General features: G+C 34.0%; 1 protein-coding gene across 1 annotated transcript in view; it reads left to right on the top strand.

Annotated features, from left to right (window-relative positions):
- The window catches only part of LOC123710566 (forkhead box protein O), a 78,826-nt gene that overhangs the window by 37,127 nt on the left and 17,479 nt on the right, over positions 1–24,220 (top strand). Inside the window, exons 3-7 of the mRNA XM_045662543.1 lie at positions 20,086–20,268; positions 20,683–20,783; positions 21,584–21,847; positions 22,426–22,619; positions 22,898–23,082. Coding sequence (XP_045518499.1) covers positions 20,086–20,268; positions 20,683–20,783; positions 21,584–21,847; positions 22,426–22,619; positions 22,898–23,082 — 927 coding nt within the window. The remainder of the gene's footprint in view (positions 1–20,085; positions 20,269–20,682; positions 20,784–21,583; positions 21,848–22,425; positions 22,620–22,897; positions 23,083–24,220) is intronic.

Raw genomic sequence — 24,220 nt, 5'->3', positions numbered from 1 at the left:
CGAATTAGTGCAGTGAGGGGCAACAAAAAATTCAATTTGCCAGCGTTGTGCAGTCTGGAAAAAACTATTGGTAGCTAAAAATTATATCCATTTTTCCGGACCGCCTCAGGATAATAGAGCAGCGGATTTAAATCGGATTAACTCGTTCGCTTATGGACTGGAAATTTAATAAATCAAAATATAAAATTATATAATGAAGTCTGATGCTCGAGTGAAAAATTATATCAGTTATTGCGTTTGTTAGGTAATTTTATTATTGCTTAATTTTATATTTGACTCGATTTCGCGTTAACTTTGACATAATAAATCAGTAGTGCTATAACCTTCTTAGGTCTGGGCCTCAGATAACTGTCTGTTTCATGATTATTTTTTAATCTAATAGGCAAATAGATGATCAGTCTTCTGTGCCTGACACACACCGTCGACTTTTTGAGTCAAGCCGGTTTCCTCACAATGTTTCCCTTATGCGTTCAAGCGAATGTAAATGCACACGTAGAAATAAAGTTCATTGGTGCACAGCTGGTAATCAACCTACGACCTTGAAGATGAGAGTCGCATGCTGAAACCACTTCTGTCAACACTTTGTGTAATTATATTTTAGTATAAAAGTAGTCCCTTTATTAATAAACCTCAAACCTTTTTTCTTTTCTATTATATCGTTACATTAAAATTAAATAAACATGGCTAAGTAAGGTTTAGCCGATTAAGGCTTGTACGATAGATAGTTTATGTGACCCCCAAAAGATAATGGTGTCCCATTATCATGTCGCTGGAAACTAAACTGACTTACGGCCTATTAATACTTTAACCACTAAGCCACACAGGCATGCTCATTTGTGCTTATGCTACTTATCAATTCGCAAATGATTCAAAAGCTTTTTAGATAAATAAATTCGAGAGAAATCAAATCCTTTTGATATATTCGTTATTCTAAGATGTTATTTCAATAAGCTCATTAGGAATTATTGTTTCTTGTTATTCTATTTTTATTTATAGAGGATTTATTCTCTTATAACAATATTTAAGCGAGTACGTTTGCTAGCTAAGTACGTAAAACAGTTTTATTTGAATATTTGATACACAATGTAGTTTTTGATGTTAATAAAATTTGTAAAAACCTTGCAAATATAATGTATGACTTACATTTTTTACATTTTGAAGTGATATTTTTCTAAATAAAATGCGCTCGAAAAATATATTATCGTTATGAATTAAACGTGTAGGATAAATATAACGTTTTTTCGGACAAGAATAATAAATACTAAGTCAACTCACTAGATGGCGCTTATCAATATGTATAACAGGAAGGTTACGAAATATTACAAATAAGTGAACGTAATGTCAATAAACTTTTATGTTTTGATAATACAAACACGGAATTACCTTCAGGCCCTTAAGTTAATTTTGTAGACAAGAAACACCAAGGCGGACGAGTAACGTTTAACTGAACAACCGGTTAAGTAATAAACCTAAAAACATAAATTAGCTTAAATCTCCTTAAAAATTTTCCGTACGTGTACACGTAAATGTCTATGAAGAGCTTATTAAGCGAAGTTTGTTCTATGCTGAAATTTAGTACTAATATAATTTAGTATAAATTTCTTTAGTACTAATAGACAGGCTTTTTAATGGTGAGATGAGAATCGCAAGAGTACGTGTACTCTGTAATTTCTAATCGATGCCGACGTTTTTATATGCAAATTGATGTAATTCTCTTACCATGGCTCTGGTACATTAAGATCGAATGGTTACCTATGCCTACCAGTATGGTTAGAACCAATGCTGAAAATGTGCACGCGAACCGGAGCTGTGCACCAATACGTTTTTGTTTTTGTAGTTGATTTGTTTTAATTATTTAAATTCTTATGGGCGTTACATATAGCTTAGTTGAAAGGTAAAGACGCCCTTATTTCAGTAAATATAAAATAAATCCTGGAAAATTATACAATACTTGTATCTCTTGTATCTTGTATAAAATGTGTTGTATTCTATTATTTTTGTTATTTCTTATAACGATAAATTTTCTAGCCATTTTCAATTCGCAAATCTTTTTTAGTATTTAAATGTCACATTAGAATAGACATCCAAAGCGGCAATAAAAAAGATCCTTTTGATGTTGAAGGATTTTGCACCTAAAGCTGGAAAGATTGTATATCACGCCAGCGACTTTATATCGCATTATGAGATCCAAGCCTGAAAGATCATTTATTCAATGAAAAAAATGTCTGTCACTGTAAAATGACAGCTGGACTGTTGTCAATTGTCATATTAGTAGTAAACAAACAGGTGTGCAATTCACACGTGTTAGAAGTGAAACCTTCAAAAACGTTTTTATAATAAATAATATGTAGGTCAATTAGACTTTTTCTCACTATCTAAATGTAGGATTAAACTATTATGTAAAGAAAATATATTTTAATGTTAAATTTTAATTGATAAGTTAAATATCAATGTTCCCATCTAATTTTCTCCCACTATAAATCTTGCGACGCGAGACTCGAGAAAAGAGACATTCGTCTATTGATTAATACAGAGACACTTTGGTCTTAAACAATAGGCGATTGGAAAAAAAACATTTATAATACATTACGTTTGAAGTTCACTCTGTTCCTATATCTTAATATCGAACTAGAAATGAACAAGTAACGACAACGTATATAATTAAAATGCAAGATGTATACTAGAAAAAATTCGTCAATTATTTTATGAATTATTAATGTAGTCTACTCTAACATATTTGAAATTGAAGTTTTATTGCTGAAAAAAAAACTAGAACTTCTACGTGTTAAAACAGTATCGACATGTTTAATTTTTTATTTTATCTAACCATATATCTTTGTCGGACAATTCGCGCTCTTCGCTATAAGTATATTTTTATAAAACTTTGTGAATATTACTAAAATATATATGTATACTGCTACTACTACTAAAATTAAATCAGCGACATACATACATTTAAAAAATAAATAAAAATTATCTTAGCTGTGTTTTAACATGTATCCCTTAGAACTTTGTAGCGTACACTTACAACCTACAAGATCTATCTGGCCGGTATGTTGTACTCAGCTTTTAGATACATTACGTTATTCAATGTTATTTAATTCTTAATTCAAATTTATTTGAATAATAAAATCATGACCTGGCTGGTAAAATTGTTACTAAAAAGTTTTCATATAATATATATTTAACCTCTTTGTATTCAAATGACAATCGTTACGTCAATTGTCTTTTTAATAATGTATGTTGAGTGAGGCGGAAACAAGCGGAATGATCTTTTAAACTACCGACTACTTGAATTTATATAATTAATCATAATTACGGCATTTACCTACTTAAAGCTCACATTCGATTGCATTTAAATATAGACCAATTAAGCCTTTAAGGCTGTATGTGTCATTTAACAAATTTATTATAGTATAATATTTGATACACAATATATATATATATATATATATATTTTGAAACCATGCTATAAATTTTAATATAATATAAAACAATATAACATTTAGTCTACAGTGTCCTAGGACCATGCTTTTTCCATTTATTGCAATGCCGGGCAACTCTAGTCCACACAACCTCCCGTGGTTTGCGGGTTATCCCTTCATCGACTGCCTGTCCATCACCATTCAGTCCTGAATCTTGTCCATTTCTCACGACTTGCTCTTGTCATGTCATGATTTAACAATAAACTTAATAAAACAACAACTTACATAGGCTTACATTACTTTATCTCCACGTATCCATGTTTCAAACGCAAAAACTAATACAGTAATTAAAATGATTATACTACTTTATGCTTAAGCTCAATAGAGTTAGCATCCAAAAATTGGCCTATTTTTTGCCTAGCCTGTAAACGCTCTGGAGGCCCTAAATCGGATGTGACGTGTGTCACATGACATCCAGAGCCTATCTTATTGAACAATTTCTATACTCGCACTGGGGTTACGCATGTCGCATAGTTTTTTTTCTTCGAAAAAACATGATATATATATGAAGATCGTCTTTGAATAAAAATTACAAAAGTTTACATTGCCTTTCCTTTATTACTGGCGTCCAGAAATGGTTGAAGTTTTGTTCGATGTAATCCGATTAAAACAGTATAGGTACAATCCGCGCATACTCGGACACTGCATTTAGCGTTAAACTCGCTTGATTCTTTTTGCACTTTGAAAGTTTTCTTGTAACATTTTAGCGTTTGAGCATTTTCCACGGTCGCGTCGAGTTAATAAGTTTCCGTTTTAAACTTTTAGGATATGAGATAACAAGGAGTTTGGCTAAATCCACTTTCATGTCCTGGATTACTTTGCGATGCGATGTTCGGATTAAATCTGAACTTTAATTTATGAATGTTCGATATAAAAAATTTGAGTTTTTCTACAAACAATTTCTTTGTACTAAATTAACTACAAGTCTAAAATCCTTCAAAAAAGAGGGCGTACCTATTGTTAAAAAGGCCGGTAGCGCACTCGCGAGCATGGCATTAAGAGTTTGTATGGGCGGCGGTCACTTAACATCAAATTAGCCCGCCCGTTTGTTCTATAAAAAGTCTACTAAATTTAATTTAGCATTTTCGATGCGTGATGCAAACCGTCAGTTTATATCTCTAAATTGTCTTAGCAAAAATCTCTTGAAGCGTTCGGCGCCTCTCTGGCCTTCATATTTTTTCTCTTCAGCACGTAAATTACTCGAAACGTAATAGTTTTCACCTATTACCGTAGCCGGCCGAATTTATTGCTTTCCACTGTTGATTTATCTTAGTCCGCCGGATTAACTACCGCTAACTTGGCGATAGTTAAGACTATCTGATAGAAGGAAAGCATTCCTTTTATCTAAATTGGTGCGCTCCCAATAAAGATTCGCCGGCGTCTGTCGTAAACCATTCGCCCCATACGCTTCATTATGGGGCAAACTTTTAGATATGATGGTACGTTTTATTGTCCACCGATGTCGCTAGATCTCTATCGATAATGAGGTTTCGTGACGTGAGTGACGGCTGAGGCACAATCTGCGGTCACCTAGAGCTTGTTCTCATTATTTTCACCGAAACGTCAGACTAACGATGGATTTCTACTGTATGTAAGCGGCGATTGTACAAGTTCCTTTTTAATTTATCGAGGTGTATATTATAACATTGTTCTTTGTTTACGTATTCCATGTTTTAGTTCATAGTATTGGAATTGTTTTTATTTTAGTTTAGTCAGTGACTAGGTAAAAAAATTGTGACGCTAAAACCTTTTTAGGTCTGGGCCTTAGATTTCTGTATCTGTTTAATTTTTATAAATTTGGCAAGAAGGTGATCACAGCCTTCTGTGCCTGGCACAACTTGTTGTGTCTAAGGCAAGCCGGTTTCCTCACGATGTTTTCCTTCACCGTTCGAGCGAATGTTAAATGGACACATAGAAATAAAGGCCGTGGTGTCCATTGGTGCACAGCCAGCAATCGAATACCTCAGGGACGAGAGTCGTACTGCTTTTAGTTTATCATACTTTAAAAAAAAGATAAATAATTTAAGGACACTTCTATAATTATAACTTGGATATATCTTGTATTAGAGATGTGTCATGTTTCCTTTTACTTATACTCAAATCTTTGAGCAGATTAAGATGAATATTTGATACACAAACGAAGTCAACCAATAATAGTTAAATTTGAAAATATTTTTACTAAAGTGTTATATTTAGAATCCGTAACAGCTCTTCATAATTTCCTTAAAGGTTTAACTTCCAAACTTAATACAAAGAACATAAATCTCCTAATTGAATTTGTCATAAAAATTGAAAGTTTAGCCAGATCTACGAACTACATTTAATGCTATCCCCTTAGGGAACTTGTAATATATTGAGAGTGCTAAGTTTTGTTACGAGAATTCTATTCATGAACTTTCCTCATGATTCTCTTGCTTGTAATCCTTTCATCTGGATTAAAATACGAGGTCAAAAGGAAGATTTCTTATTGCTGTTTGAGTTAGGAAAAATAGAAGTACTATGCATTGGTTTTTTGTACTTAGAATTATTTCCAAATCATCTGGTTAGATTTTAATGATAACGTTACGGCTCTTTATTAATTTATGAATTCTCAAACATTCTTAAAGAAAATGTCATTACAAATTGTACAAACACACAATTATATCAAAACAGAAAAAACCGCAATATAAACTTAAAAGAAATTATAACTTAGACCTTATTAAACATGTAATAAACTAGATTACTGTGAATAGAAAGACTTTTTTTTTCATTGTTCATCTCCATTAGATAATTCCCTTCGTCAATGCACAAAGTTCAAACGCATCAGGGTCGAGAATAATTTAGCAGTCATGATGTAGCTAATCAAATACTACAAATTTCTGAGACTGCGTTATGAGCTAGAAATAGGCTTTGCTTGATATAAATTACAATACGTCATTATTTACTTTCCTAAATAAAATATGAATTCGATTAAAGTTCTTATATCTTAATACTTTTATTTGGCTAAGCAGTTGGCCCACTTGAGCAAGCCCTCCATCACCGTTAGTGGATATGCATTGACGTGTAACGAAACGAACCTCATTTTGAACACGATCATGCTTAGTCAACCTATATATTCTTATATTTATTTTTAGATCACTGGTTTATACAATGTAAAAACCGTTTACGACGACATCGTTTAGAACAACATACCGGTTATCTTGACGAAAATCAAAGGTCCATGTCGTTATACTAGATTATGACTGTATAAATTAACACAAATTACACCTATAGATTCATATTTTTTATCCTACATGAGATTGCCTGAATTAGTCCGTCATTACCATCCTCAGTATTATATGTAAGTTACCTGTAAAACGATTCACGTCTTATGTTAATGTTAAATTGTATCGTAGCCAATTTTTGTGTAATACTTACGTCAGATTCTGTAGTCTTTTTTAACACCCTCATTCGTAAAAACTAAGCAGTGTTGGCCTAGTGGCTTCAGGGTGCGACTTTCATCTCTGAGGTCGTAGGTTCGATTTTCTTTCTATGTGCGCATTTAACATTAGCTCGAACGGTGAAGGAAAACATCGTGAGGAAACCGGCTTGTCTTAGACCCAAAAAAAGTCGACGGCGTGTGTCAGACACAAAAGGCTGATCACCTACTTGCCTATTCGATATAGAAATGATCATGAAACATATACAGAAATCTGAGGCCCAGACCTAAAAAAGGTTGTAGCGCCATTGATTTATTCGTAAAAACTAAATGAGTCTAAGCGCACTACTTTATTGGAGCTGTAAACAAACGCATTAATGACACCCAGGTCCTGCACCAATATTAAATAATATTTATGGATATTTCGTGTATTTAGCAGCACCATCAAATATTTTTGGCTTATAATTCCCTGAGGAAGGCCAAGAGATCTCAATAGTAAACACAAAAAATACTAATTTAATTAAAGTACACTTTCTATCAAATTATGTATACCCCTATAAAAATATAGGTTAAAAAAACCCATATAACCCTTCATAAAAGACTGTAGAACCTAAGCTTAGAATCACAATGCCAATGCAATTTAATAAGTTCGTCGTAAAGGGCATCGCTCTATACTTTTTGACATGAGTTAAAGCCGTATATATCATTAATGAATATCTATTTGCTTAATAATTATTGAAATTATTACCCCTTTTAAACGAAAGTTCTCGTATGAATCGCATCTCGATTAACATAAAACAGAAGTTGTACTAAGACAGTTATACCCAAAGTTATAAAATCTTACGTGTTCCGGAGTATTTCACTTCAATTACCAGTTGAAATAGTGCCAGTGTCATAAATCGGTACCTTTATTTGTGTCTTCGTACGAAACTATGTCAATCTAACTTTTAAGACTCGCTTCCTTAATAAGGCAAGAATGTTGCTGGGAAAGTTGTCTTTCAAAAGTTACTATTTGAGTTATTATAGAAAATGTGGGTTTCGAAGTCGAGTGAGTTTTAAATATATAAATTAATATTCGATCAGTTTTAATCTATAAAATCAAGACAACATTATAACGTTATATAAATATATATGTAGCTTTATTACAAAGACATACAAACTATGTCATAATAGTTTGTAAAAGACATTTTTTTAATAATTTAATTTAAGATTTTTACGACTTTTTCACTTGCATCTTTTCGTTGAGGTGAAGTTTAACTTTCATAAAGATAGTCATTCACTGAATGCGACTAAACCGGACATAAATATATACTTTAATACTACATAATAATTAAATTAAATACTTTTTAACAAAAGTAGAAGTAGTAAAATTCTATAGATAATTTTAATCTAAAAACATTTTGTTTAATCTATGATATTTTATTTTAAGAATTTTCGTAAACACTTGACTTATCATTCGAGATGTCGAGTTATTAAAATTTAAATACGTTAAATATAAATCGGAGAAAGTAAACATATATCTACAGTATCGCAATAACTGTAATGAACCCTTACGATGGCGTCGTGTTGGCGCGCTTTCCCTCGCTACCGAAAAAGTTGCAAGTTGGTGGGCGGCGCCGAAGAACATTCAAATTTATCGATTGTCCCGAGCTTCATTACAGCATCCCTCAAAACTCCACTAACCTAGCCCTTCCGACACTATCACATTACTTTTTATACTGCGAAAACGGTCGTATCTTTTTTTCATCGCCAGTTATTATTGTCCGTTAAACTTTAAGTGCTCGGCGGCTAACTTTCGATGTCTTGGTGATTTACGACGCGCAGTTTCCAAGTGTTTTATCGAGCATAAATGTTCGCTACTTGTTGAGATTGAAGGTCGCTTGGTTATGAACGCGTGTCAATGTTTTATTACGGGAATAATTTTAACGATTTAATGAGTTTGGAAGTTTAGATGTAGTAAGGGGTTAGGTGAGATCTAGGGGCGTCGAGAGGGGTGAGGGGGGGCAATGATCCATTAATCTGGCAGAAGCTGATGTGGCGCCGCCAACATACCTGCCGACGCGACGCGCGGACGCCTACCTAACGACACAGTACTACAATTCAATGTGTGAATTTGTACTATACGATTGTTACATTGAGGAAGTATTAAACGTTTAAAAAAGCAAAACGGCTGTTTAGATTTTATCAGAGCTTAATCTTGAAAATTTTTGACGGTAATTTTTTTTATTTTTTGTCTCGTTTAGATTTTTTAGACTCCTTAATTAGTATCATGAACATTAAGTACAATGTATGAGATAAAATGATAAAATCCCCGGGCGGCTGATAGTTACGGCTTTATCACGCTGAGATCCGGACACCGGAAATAGTCCACTAGATGTTCCGTCCATTTATTGGTGATACATCATATTTCTGGAATAAGATTTGACTTGATCGCAGCTAATAATTTCATGTTATTTTTAACGTAAATAATGTAGTACAATGATTAACATCGCCTACTTCCGAGCCCCAATTCGTTGAGTGGAATATTTTACTTATCCCATTGACGTGCCTCCGAGCACGAGTAAGGCTCATATTGTGACGTATGCCTCGCATTAGTTATATCACGCACACCTACATCATTTATCGACAAGATCGATGAACGCACGGCGTAACGAGTTGACTGACCCACTATCTCGTTGCATGCTCTATCTGTCAAGTTGCACGATTTTTGTGCAGATAAAATTTAGTACGTTCCGTCGTAACGCAAATTTGGCGTTTGATATACGAACGGCTCTGAATTTAAATGCAAGCTCACACGATGCATCACGTCACAACGCGGAAACAGTGGCGTCGCCCGCCCACCCCACTACGCAACTCAGTCGCCATATTTCAATCGCCGAATTGACACATTGCTGCTCGCAACCATAAAGTTTTCAAAACTTTAACCTGGCATATTTACCTGAATGTCCTTGCTGGTTACAGAATCTTGACGAAAAACTCGCAGGTCGCGTTTCACCGGTGAAGTTTTCTCATAAATTGGCGGTCATTCGACGTGAATATGCTGACTGAGAGAGTAACAAATATGCCAAGTTACGTAGTTATAACAGCGATATGTAAGTTTTGTGATACTTCACCATTGAGTTTATGGAAACGACTGAGATTACATCGCGCTTTCTGAAAGCTTTACGTAATTCCAACTTGTCATTTTCGATAACCATAAGAACTCGTTAATCTAATTTCACGACATTTAAAAAATGAATTGAAATATCTTCACGTAATCTATCAAGCTAATTGTGAATTAATTAGGGAGCAGTTTTCACGCGTGGGTGCTTGAATCTTGACAATGCCGCGATAAAATGATTAATTTTTGTGCAAGCGTCGAAGATGTCCGCGGATACGTCTTCTAACGATTAATCATGTGCCTTGAAAACATTCCCACTGCTATTGTGAGACGATCCAGTTTTTTCTCCCATTAAGTCTTACCGTTAGTTGGTCGCGCTCTTTCCATCTCATCCAGCCTATTGAAGGATTGAATAGGTGTTTGCGTTTCGCGGAAAGAAAAATAGATCTCCCCTCGGTTTAAAACCTTTATTCATCGCCACTTAGGCTTCGATAGTTATTACAAAATGTTTTAATTTTCCATCGTCATTGAGATACAATAGAGCTCACTAAAATGAATTTTATACAGTCATCTCGGCTCGTTTATAAGAGAATTTTCTTCGCAAATGCATTGTTAAAGGGCCATAATAATCAATCGGCATAACATCGACAATTGTTGTAACTTAAATAACTTTAATTTAATTTTTGTCTTTTATTTAGTATCTTTAAAATGTTTTATTAATGATTATTATGTTTTCGAGAAGCAGAATTTAATAAATATTTGACTTTTTCCTTTTACATAGAAACGTGATTGAAGTCTAAAATAACTGTTTAATGACTTTTACCTGTCATTCTCGAGTCTCATACGTGTATTCGAATCACGGCACTTGTTCGTACGGTGAAGGAAAAAATCTTAAGGAAACAGGAATACTTTAGACCAAAAATTCAACGTAGTATACGGCTGATTATCATGCTTACTAAGAAACATAAAAATTCATGCCCAGACACAAAAAGGTTGTTTTTTCTACAATTTTGAAATATATATAACTAATTACAAAGGTGTAAAATCTTGAGTATTGGGTACGTCTGTTAATTGCGAGGGCCATAAAAACAAAAAGATGTTTCACTTAGAGAAGTTGAATTGTTGGCGTGAGCCCAGATCTAAATTCGAGTATCTTTGCTCTTGACCCCACCTAAGAAGCTTCACGGTGTGCCAATATTGGGCGTTATGGTCGCGATGCTAATCGATTCGCTTCCGTTTTAGTTATTCAAGCAGAGGTTATTCATACCTAACGAGAAAAATTGGTTTGAAACATATTAAAATATTATAAACACAACAAAAGCTTTTTTTAGCACTTGCAATCAGGCGTTTTTTTGTAACGTATTAGGATAGGTCTAACTGACCTGTTTTGAAGACGCGACGGACAATTAAAATACTATATCAATTAGCACCTTTGACTTATTAGTAATTTTCTGGAAAAAGTACAATAAAAATAGATAAAATTTTAATCAATTACGACGAATGCTCGCATTGATATTTACGATATTTTTTGTCTCTCGACTTCATTAAAAAATACTCTGAAATCCATTTGATTACAGAAGTACTTTCTCATATACTATTATATCAGTTATTGTTATGACCCGCGCAATTTATTATTTTGCTTAGCTCGTGTTATATATCTTTGTGATATTGATTATATGACGATATTTTCCCCGTCTATTTATAATCCTATAGATATATACAGGAAACTGTTTATCTAACTTAATAATGAAGGTCTACATAAACCTCAGCTGTAGTGCATGCTAACTTTGACTGTGCTGTGTTTCTCGTACAGTCTTGCGAAATCTTGCGAAAACCATAGTGTCTGTCTGTCAAACCCACCGACTACATGTGTCTTTAAAAATCTAAATTATATAATGAAGAGACCAATACTTGATTGTAATGAATGTATGCACATAAATAATAAATTCAGAATGGCATACAACCTCGGCAGAAGTGAATTATGAAAATTTCAATGTTTTATTAAGTTAAACTTGCTGCGGTGGCTCTAAACGAATTTATTTACTTAGTTATCGGAAAAGTCGCTTTCTAACGTTTCGGTAAGTTGAATAATTAAATTTGTCAGCGGTTGACACGGCTGGATTTTCTTCAAAATCCTCAGTACTGTCACGTTTTGGATCTTCATTGTGTCATTGTGATTCACTGATTTGAATTATTTATTGTTTGATTTCAGGAGGGAAACAATTTTACTCCAATTTCAGAATTGTAATTAAATCGCGAAGTTCAAATAAACAAACCTACATTGTATCTAAGTTTATTTTTCCATAACAACATAATATATTTTTAATATTATTCATATAAAGCAAAACAGTAAAACACTATAGAAAAATTCAAATATTATACAAGGTATATCATTTCTATTTTGACCCATAAATCGAAGAGCTTTTCTCTTATTAAACTTAGCGTAGAACGGAAGAGAAAAACTGGCAATAAACTCTCCGCCATTCTTTTTAAGTTTTTTTTTGTATTACACAACGTTTGTAAGGAGCTGCAACCATCACACCATGTTCCAAATTACATCAGCAGGAGGCATGGTACAATAGGAGCACGCACTTACATTCTCGTGGAAACAAAAAATACATAGTCAAAAATAACTAACATCACCGCATACACGAATTCAAGTACGACCAGTCACCACAAGTAGCACCCGTTCACGAGTATAACGCATGGCCAGCCATCGGCCCCTCGCCATAGTTTAGGGTGAGAGACAACCAGACGCATGGACACCGCCACAAGCTGTGAACTTGGCTACATAATAAGATAATAATAAATCTAATTATACCGAAATAATTTGATACCGCATGGATCACGGTTTGTTCCCACTTTACATTAAAACAGTAGTGGATGTTGACGATCGCCCCAGAGATGTAGATATACCCACCAAATGCCCAAATTTAATTATAAAATGTTGTTCTCCAGTGCGACTCGGCCGCAACAGATAACCATAACTTTAATACTTCGATGGGACGGATCCGACAAGACTACGTATTACTAGTGCACGAATGATCTGTATGCAATCACTGAACACTTCTAAAATTGCGTTTGATGAGAATCGCAAGTCGAACCCACGACCTCGTGATCCGCAGTCAAACACGCTAGCCTCTTAACAAATCAGGCTAGACTATAACTACTTATTAGTATTCAAAACGAAACAAGCCTTCAATAGATTATCTAGATATAGATTTATAGCCTTTAAAATTATTACTTTGTTTAATATGAAAATATTCGCTTGTATTGCATATCCAAGATAAGTCTTCATTATTTTAAAACTTATTAATTAATTTATTAGTAATCTAACAGCTAACATACATATTTCAAAACAAAACACTTAGACAATATACGAAGCCAAAACCGATTACATAGATAAACGATATACATGAAACAGAAAACATAAGTAAGTACATTAACAGACAAAGAGAAAAAACAATAAATGATAACTGAAATTTAACATTAAACAAACGACAATTAATATTTAATATTTTCAAGAAAAACTAAATAGTAACTGCTGAAAAAAGTCAAAGACTTCCCGCCTCTTCAAATAAGGTAAGGTGGACAATACTTGTATCAACATCCGTATAATTAGTGTCATAGTTAACTAAAACCCGGCTTATTAAATTAATTTTGAATTTAATTGAATAAGTTAAAATTTATATACCATGCTAATCATGTTTTTGTCATACGGAAGTACCTAGCTAATTCTTGACTCTGTTGCTGAATGAAATATTTATTTGTGTTACAAATACCAATAGCGTTTATTATACGATATCCAAAAATATTTATTTAACAATTATTTATCCGCAAACAAAATTTCCAGGTCCAGAAAAAGATAATATTAGCTATTTTTTGTCTATGCTTTTTATATGTGAATACAGCTTAGCTTTTATAATTTTACCTTGTTTAGGAAGGTGAAGAAACCAGTATTTCATAACACGATAATATTATTCTTGTAACCGCACTAAATTTTTATATGCGCATTCATTGGGCTGTGACGCATTTTAAAAGCATACATAATATGAAGTACAAGAGATTTTTCTGTGTTTATATGGCGATAAATACATAGGCAATGCGTGCTGATCTTAAGTCTCCTATAATTGTCTAAAACTAAAACTATTGCTTACATATAATTTGTTCGCAAATATTTACAAAAATACAATCTCAAGCGAAACCCCGAAGGTGAAGGCTGCTTGCAAATATGTATTCGTACAGTGATATAATGTTTCCATAATTTGTTTTTTTTATGAATTTTCCTGAGTCTTCGGGGTACTTTAAATAATAGAGGATTTTGGTTTTACTCTATATTAACCACTCGCGTGCAAAAATTGAATAACAGCGAAATAATGAAATGTTAATTGCAATGTAATGAATTAATGTAACAGTTGAAGAGAGTGCCTACGTCCGGCTATACTCTCGGGGCGTAACTCTGATGATTTAGGAAATCGCAACCCTTATAAAACTAAGAAAGCCTGAGTAAACTAAATGTACATACAGCCTCGTGCAGTGCTCAAAGAAGAAATCTAAATAACGGATAATAATAATCAATGACGCTACAACCATTTTAGGTCTGGGCCTCAGATTTCTGTATCTGTTTCATGATCATTTGTTAATGGGATAGGCAATTAGGTGATCAGCCTTCTGTGCCTGACGCACGCCGTCGACTTTTTGGGTCTAAGGCAAGCCGGTTTCCTCACGAAGTTTTCCTTCTCCGTTTGAGCTAATGTTAAATGCGCACAAAGAAAGAAAATCCATTGGTTCACAGCCGGGGATCGAACCAGGTCGTAGGTCGTATCAGGGATGAGAGTTGCACGCTGGAGCCACGAGGCCAACACTGCTCTAAATAACGGATATTTGTGACAATATTATCCAAACAAAACTTGAAAAAACTGCTTAATTGTCAATTAGGCAAATGGCACTAAATAAAATACGTTTGTTTTGTATCACAAATTTTAAATATATAAAAATGCCTGAACAAAAGATAAAAATGCTTTTACATATTTTCGTAATAACATATACGATTATTTAAATGCATTTCGAAGGTCTGTCAAGCCTGCACTTACCGTACTGAATTATTCAGATCTCGCCTAATCCAGTGGTACCTTCCACGTTTATTTCATATTCTTCACCTGAAGGTTACTTGTGCGAAGTTATATAATAGTAATATCCATGTAATACGGCTAATGGCATTGCAAGGCTGACTAAACACTCACACTGAATGGCATGTCTGAAATAGATGGTGTCGGAATGGCAACATTTGTACAAAGTTATACGTCCAACCTCCAAGTACAAGTTTTGGTACGATATTATCCAATTCTGTTAAAACAGCAATAAAATTATAAATAATAATTAATAATTTAGCATTTCATACTGTGTCGTACTTTCGGCTATCGTTATGGTTCTATAAACCATAAAACAAAAAGCAATGCCATCAATTGATCACAGCTAGGTACTGTCACACTAATAACGGTCGAGGTCACAATTTTCTGCTACTTTGATTGTTTTTCTTTATGTGCGAGTAGGTGCCCTCTGTGCGTCATGTTACAAATCTATTGATGAACAGATGAATGTACAACCTCATAGAGAACGTACTATTATAATATTTTGCTACACTAAGATTTAATGTGGCGCCTGGTAAAAAGTACTGGTGACCTCAGAGAGTTGCTTTCTTCTCTCAACTAATAAGTATCGGAAAACAGCGAACAAATTCTGTCTGAATTAAGGGTACACTGGCACAGGAACTAAACTTTTTAAATTAGTTTTCTATATATTCATTTCCAAATGATATGATTGCTATGTAGTTTAAGAATATTGTAAATACTGTATGTTTGTGTTGGAATTGAATATGTAATATAATTTACCATTGAAGATATCCATGTGACTGTAAGGTATTGTTTAACCGAATAGTTTGTAGGGTAATTATTTTTTATGAATAGCTTTATTGTATAATAAATTAAAGCGGCAATATATTCCGTCTCTCCGTATAATATAATGGACTATTAATATTAATGTTGTACTATAGCGATTTGTATATTCGAAGGCCATAAAACACGGAAATCATGTTTCAAGATTACGCAAGAAATTCGACAGTTTAAGTTGCTAGATAATAAAGGGGATGGCGTTTAACTCAGGCTCTGGCCGCACTGGAGTTAAACTACTATGTTTTTTCGTGCGGCTGTAATATCTCGCGATATACTATAAAGTCAACTCATAAGGATTCATGAGCAGATGAATATAACCAGCAAGTTTGTGGTGTTAAATTGTGATGTGATTAAAAAAACTTTTAATTAAAAAAAAATGCTGCATGACAGACTACACGTTCACAGGTCAAGTTCACAAGGAATAAAATAAAAATATATTTATAACGTATCGTAAGCGAGACTTAGTTAAATGAAAACATTTATTCATATTTGTAACAGTGTACACTTTCGAAAATTAAGGGTTATAAATGTACATTTACTGCCAGTTTCAATGAATTAGAAATAAACACATTTAATTATAATAACGACAAATTGTATAGAAGATATACTTTAGGTATTTCTTCGACTGCTTTTAAATGCCGCGTGAAAAATTATACAGTGCGGTTTTATCTTAAAGGGGATACCGTTTAATACACCCCATAAGGGACACAGTGGCGCCATGGATCCTGCCGTAAAGAAAATTCTTCCGCTCGCGAATTTGTGAAATCTCGTAGCATTTGATAGCACATTGACACTTCTTACGTCACTTGATTTCCCTTTCTACTGAAAATGGAAACTAGAACTGGAACTTTTTTATACATTCGATTTTTCACTAAACTAAAACAAAAGAAAAACTTTACAGACTCATTTTCTTTTGTCTATGCTTCTGTTAATCCCTGCTACTCTGTGCAACTGAATAAATTGTCATTATCTTGTGTGTACTAAACACGGTGAACTTAATTATCGTACATATTAAAAAAATTGAAGAGTTTTTAATCATTTCTTTAGCATTTTTTACCTATATTTTTTCGTATTGTTCAAGGACATGCTGTTTTGAGGAAAGTCATTTAGTGATAAACTATAATCGCATACGAATCAACATTAAATTTAGGCCTATTAATTAAACAACACAAAGCAATTGTTTAAGATATCTTTGACCACAGTATATGAATTAAAAAAAAAATAATGATTCAAATATATATAAGTTATGATAAACAGAAAAGCTGTATATTATTATTTTCTTGTCATGATTAGAAAATAAACGAGCTTTTATTATTATTATTATGGTACTATGCAGGTGGACTATGCTCCAATAAAAAAATTTATCCATATAATATAATTGTCCATAAGTTAGTGGACTGTTAAAACCGGGGTTTTTAGGGACACAAAAATTTATTACGTATGGAACAGAAACTACTGTTTCTGTGTATTCAGATGTGAAGCACCGAAGACACCTCACAATTTATATAAGTACTAGCAAACAATGTATTGTCATATAAATAATTTTTAGAGAATTCCTAGTCTAGAAAATATTGGTGATAGAAAAGTGAAAATGTGGGGTTGTATGTATTTTTTAAAGCCACATAATAAGAAAAATATCCAAAAAATAAAATATTGTATTTTGAGGAAGACCCCTATCACTTAGGGATTTGAAATATAGATAGTAGCCGATTCTCAGACATACTGAATATGCATACAAAATTTCATAAGTTTCGGAGGAGTATGGGAACGAACATAAAAATACACCAAAAATTCATCCTTGAAGCGTATAAAACTTATTAAGAAGTATAGTACATACGTAAACATTTTTCAGAAGTAATAAACGTATATAATCGCGAGGGCATTTGGCGACGAATCCATCAAAGCGTGAACAGGTCATTTGTTGCGCGCGTTTTCATGCTTGCTAAACTGTTCAACACATATATCGTATTATATTTGTCTTTAGTATTTTGTGTTTACCGTCTATTTGAAACTGTCTCTTTATAGAAGGCCGTATAGTAGTATTAAAGTTTTTAACAATAGTAAAAATTTAGAAAATATGCGTCGCCATAGATAAACATCTTAATTGATTTTTAGTCTTCTATTTTTGGTATATCTTCGTGTTTGTTATATTCACTTACATTCACCTTATTACAATGCATATTGCTTTGAAGTTTCCATTTATATTAATAATTAGCTATTAATTGCTTGGCGTGTAACTTGATTTGAGGCTTCGGAATTTGTGTACATACAACTGTTTATACCATAGTTTAAAAACAACTTATTTGGAAGCTTAGATTTACATCATATAATACTTCACTGTCTATTGGCAAGTTTATCTACGTTGATCAGTGGCGGATATACCAGCAGGGCGGCAGATTTCTGAGATTTCAGTATGACGGTTTTCTGATGTTTTGTCGATGTATATTCGGTGTACCAAACTTACAAATTCTAGAGTAAGACATCTAGTTCGCGGCCCCCAAACTGCCCCCTCAGCTCACACTTTGTATGATTTAAAATAGCGAAATTTCAGAAAACGTTTTTCCCTCTTCCCTCTTTTCCTTATCAACCCAAGAGGTATGCGTTATATGAGGAACTACTGGTTCGATGATCATAAGCCGGAAAAAAATATTTTATATACGAAATTGTTGGATTGTAAAAATAATCTAGGATACGACAATTGTAGAGGCAAAAACTACCTTGAAAATGTGTAAATCCTACAGTGACGTTCATTAGCGTAGTAACAGCAAGTGTAGATGTTTGTTTATAAAAAAAAATAAGCAAAAGTTTTACTGTACTAATAATGAGCGATAGTAACTAAACTAAGAAAATGATAGCTGATTCATAATATCACAAATCAATCGTGTCTTATACTAGTACCCACGCAATATTTCCTTATAAAATTATGTAATGTTCCTGTTAAATTATCCGTGAAACCATTTGAAATATTCACTTCTGATTTTTTCTGATTCTAACCGACCGCAATAAAGGGGAAATTTGATATAATGTTTGAATATCCGGTTTTACACAAACGCGATAGCAAATGTATATGAGAATCTACTAGCTAAGTTTACAGTCACTATAAGGCACCTGGCATCATCTATTAAAGTAATCATATTTACCTATAATATTATTAACTCTTATGATTGAGCCGTTTCTTAATTTCTGCCTGCGGGCACGCCAGCTTTTATGCTTGTTCGAGGGAGGTGGTAGTACCCAACTCCAAAGCCCGTCCCATCTTCCAAGCGATGAAAGACATCCCATCCGGCCGCTTGACGTCGTCTCTAGCGATGACTGTTGGCTCAGAATGGCTGGAACATTGACAGAGGCCATTGCAATTCATTTTCTACACTCTATACTCTTTCTTTTGTCGGTATTAAATATTGGTCTTTTTGTTAGGAATGATAATGGAAATACTATTTTATGTTTTGCCTTTAAAAACATTATTTTTGCCTTCCACCGATACTTTTATAAGCTTTTATTGAAGATTAGAGAGTATCAAATGGAGTTTTTTGAAATATGTGAGAGAAAAGTTGTTATATTTACGTATACTGGCAGTTCTCAGAGGGCAGAGAAATTATTTATGGACTATTTTATTGCTAAACTTCATTCGTTGCTGTGGTTGCTTTTATTCTTTCAACGGAAAAAGTTGTGAGATTTTATTGCCGGTGTGAGATAGGACACGTTATTGCACTAACTTTGAACTGGAGTTGAAATTAAAATAGAGGTTTGTGGTCAACGATGGCCATAATCATAAATGGCCACTAGTTATTTAACTTTTTATAACCCCGTATACTTTTGCTTAGCTTATTATTTTTCCGTTCACCTATCGTTATTTTAAATCTCTCTCTCTTTATTAATCTAAAATTCTTTCCTAACTTAAAATATAAAAACAATTTTCTCTTACGTACCGTTTATCCCTTATGCTAACGTGTTAGCGACCAAAGTATTAATGTATCATATAATGAGTTACACCAACGCGTGATTATCAAATTTTAAAAAAGTTTGTAATACACATTATTTGTTTTCAAACAAACACTATACTCATGTAGCACCAAAACACTTACCAATTCCCTATTCTCCAATACAAATGAAACTTTAAAGCCTTGCCTAATTCTTGTTTTTTTATTGCAGAACTCAATTAGACATAATCTATCCCTTCACAACCGGTTCATGAGAGTACAGAATGAGGGTACCGGGAAGTCTTCCTGGTGGATGATCAACCCTGATGCCAAACCTGGAAAGTCAGTCAGAAGACGAGCACTCTCAATGGAGACGTCGAAAGCAGAGAAGAGAAGAGGACGCGTTAAAAAGAAGGTATGACAAAGCACATTAACAAAACCGTGGTACTGTCATCATTGTCTCAAATGCTGTGCGCTCTGCACTATATTTCTTGGCCTAATAGCTTAAATACTAATATCAGATCAGTGTCGTTCTTTCTTTGCGCGCATTTAACATTCGCTGGAATGGTGAAGGAAAACATCGTGAGGAAATCGGCTTGCCTTGCCAAAAAGTCAATGGCGTGTATCAGGCACAGGAGGCTGATCACCTTCTTGCCTATTAGATTTATTTTTATGGCTTAAATACATGTACTACCAAAGTAGTAGTATTAGAAAATAACAAAGACAAACATGATAAGATCACTGTTATTTTTCAGTAATAAAGTGTATATGTTTCATCAATCCGGTTATAATTATACATGTCAAAGACATTAATCTTTTTAATCAACAGCCCGAATCATTAAGGAATGGAATGACAGCTGACACAACGCCAAGTCCCAGTAGTTCCGTCTCTGAGAGCCACGACATATTCCCCGATTCGCCAGTACCCAGGTAAATATATCATAGAATTAAACGGCATATAAATTCAGTAGAAACTAGACTAGTTGCTTCCTTTGATATAGACCACAGATGCATAAAAGTCCAAAGAATTGTGGCAGTCAGCCAATAATACTAACGTTTATGAGTTTCGGGCTGCGATACTAATTCGACTTTAAAGGTATAATAATTTTATAATGCAATCACGATGCCAAGTCAGCATCCGCAGATCAAAATCTTTTTAACAACGAACATCTTCCAAGTTTAGCAAGTATATTAAAAGTTATCGCAAGTGCTGACTGAGCTATTTGTGCGATTCGTGATTCATACGCGTACATCGTAATTAAATAGTGGAGACTTAAGATTTTTGTCACAATTCTTTACCAATTGTAATATAGTAAATCGTAATAAAATATATTTCTCGCTGGCCATCTAACCCGTTATGTTGATCGCTTCATTTGGCATTCGAGATTATATCTTAGAGAGCCTTGATAGCGGCATTAGATTTGCATGTTTCCATTATTAATCATCGTTTATTATAGGTAAAGAATTGTAATAGAATTTATTAGAGTAGGCGGTCGTAGGTCTTAGTATTTTTCTTTAGCAATTTTTCATTATTTGCTACATATAGAAAAACGTGACTATAGAAAGAATATTTCAATTTGTAATCTGATCACAGATTAATTTTGGCAAGTTCTGGGTACATAGACTTGTGATTAGTCTATTCTCTGCGATATAATCTTGATCAGTAAGCGCATTATAGTCACGTTTTGTGTCATTCTGACCATAATTTTAACGCTTCAATGCTTTGGCAGTAGCACGAGTTTTCAGTTATCGCCAGACTTCCGCCAGCGAGCTTCGTCTAACGCATCATCGTGTGGACGTCTCTCTCCAATTCCATCACTATTACACACGGAACCTGATTGGCAAACCGATTACGGTTCTACGGAGTTTGGATCAGCGGATTTCGGATCAGCGGATTTTACATCAAACACAGACTATCAAGATTTTACACAAGACGAATTGGCTGGGACACTCGCTGATTCCATGAAGCTACACGGAGACCCTTTCTTGAATACGTAAGACGCTTCTAGAATTTTAGTGCATCAATACATTGTTGCAAACATCTGTTCTGGTGCCTGATATAAAATTGTCATGCATATTTATGGATTGCCTTACACAGCTCTACTTCGAAAAACGACATATTAAAATCTATCAGGTATCATAATAGACTGACCTTTAAGCTTCGATATGTAATTACCATCAAGTTGCCTTTTATTAGTATGCTTACTTTTTCTATCACAGAATTGTTTTTTCAGACCACCAACTATGGGGGATTTTGGTGTAATAACTATTGAAAAGTGCGGGTTCGGAATTTTGTTTCTTCCTCGATCGTAATAAGCTACCACCAGCACATCGCGCAAAATTTCGTTAAAATCGATCCAGAATCAAAACATACGTATATAGTGTAAAACTTTTCTCTATCACTTATTAATGTTGGAAGTGCGACAACAAATAATCATCCACTTCCCAGAGGCCCCAAAACATTTTTAATAGCGTCCGTACACCAAAACCTTATTGAAATTTTAATTTGATAATTATCTGTGTTACGTATTTCTGACTTCTGAAATGTGGTAGTTATTGAATGATACTTTAGGTATGTACCAACAACGTCATCATCGTCATCGGGCGGTAATTACCGGTTCGCATACACGTGTCCTCGACACCCGCACGGCGGCTGCGCGTGCGCCTCTCTGTTTCCCGCGCACCCGGCACACCCGCACCAGCATGCGTTAGACCACTTTGTCAGACCGCCACCACCTGCTGACCCGGCTGATATTATGCAGACAGGTTCGTCTGATTTTATTTTTTGTAGTTCAATGCCAATTCAAAAAGCTTTTTTGAAACAATTTTAAAATCTCATTTAAATTGCGTTGCAGGCGTGATTTATCCTAGATACAATGAATTGAAAAGATTCTTATTACAGTAATACAATATAAGCTACATTAGAACATATACTTATTTTTTTCATAAATTGTATTTTACTTACAATAATAAGAAAACAAAAATAATAAAAACTGGCTCATGGCTCCTTATTCATGCCTCTCATTGAAACTATTTTTTCCCAGAAAATAGTACACAAATGGTGACGACGTCAGATGCAGCCTTAATGAACGGAGGCATGATGGTGCAGACTGGAGCGATGGGGCCAACCACTGTGATGGGTCAAATTATGGGAGCGCTAAATACTGGACTCGCGGAGGATATCAATATAGAATCGTTGGAACACAGCTTCGACTGCAACGTTGATGAGGTAAATTACAAGTACAGTTAACACTTTTTTCGAATATTCAGACAGATAGAACCGAGAACAAACAGTAAATCACTGAAAGGGCATCATTGCGGGAATTGGCCCAACCAGATTATAATTTCCTAATGGTCCTCTTATAAATTAGTGTCACATAAAATTGATTTTTTTTCGCTCTCAAACATGGTAAAATAAGGACAAATAGATACTTAATACATAAATACATGCTCCACCTCAATGTATACAAAAAATTGGCTATTAAACTGTTTAAGCACCTTTCTAGAAGTTGTAGATCACAACCATGTAATTCTTTCAAGAGGAAGGTGATTAAATTCTAAAGACAAAGTGCCTTCATAGCGTTAGCGAATTTTTGGACCATAGATTGGACACTGATTAATAATTTAAACCTTGACATCATTTTATATTTTAATAAACTATGTTATTGAAAAAGACACGTTTAAAAATAACAAGAGAACTTAAAAGCACAGCACATTACACACGAAGAGAAATTTTGTATTGAAGAAGTGGCATGGGTCTGCCAAGCATCCGCATTAAACGTAAATACATAAAAGTAGCAAATAATTAAACACAGCAAGGATTCTAAAAGGCTAAAGTAATCAGTCAGAAATTATCAATGGAGTTGCTGAAAATGTCCATCAAGTAATTTTACGTCACAGTTTTTTTTTCTAAATCAGAAACAATCTGTTAACAGAACAATTGAGCGATGAGAACATGAGCACAATTTACTCTAATTAAAAATATGGTATGGTTGGTGGACTCAATTTCCGCACTTACACTCTCACTTGTCCGTTGTGCATAAAGTCCTGGTTGGCCAGCCCAGCTGCTTCCAGAAGCACAGAAGTCTTCTGGGCATTTCGCAGGCTTCACGGAGCGACCTCACTGCTCTGAGATCTGCACATTGTTTAGCCCCACGACCTGGCAATACTACTAAAATTATTAATATATCAAAATATCGATGGAACGATGCCACTTACTGGCTAACGCAAGTAGCTAAGCTAAGGACGTATAAAAATAAATTTAATCAATCTCTACATAACGAAACATCTTTTATGTTAATTTTAAAGTTTTTCTGTCAGATTTTTTCCAAACCGTGTTTAATTAATTAAATACTTAAATGGCTGGT

The sequence above is a fragment of the Pieris brassicae genome, chromosome 6 (genome assembly GCF_905147105.1).
Source record: "Pieris brassicae chromosome 6, ilPieBrab1.1, whole genome shotgun sequence".
In the NCBI taxonomy this organism is placed as follows: domain Eukaryota; kingdom Metazoa; phylum Arthropoda; class Insecta; order Lepidoptera; family Pieridae; genus Pieris; species Pieris brassicae.
Note: the sequence above shows the minus strand (reverse complement) of the source record. Positions and strands in the feature narration are given on the sequence as shown.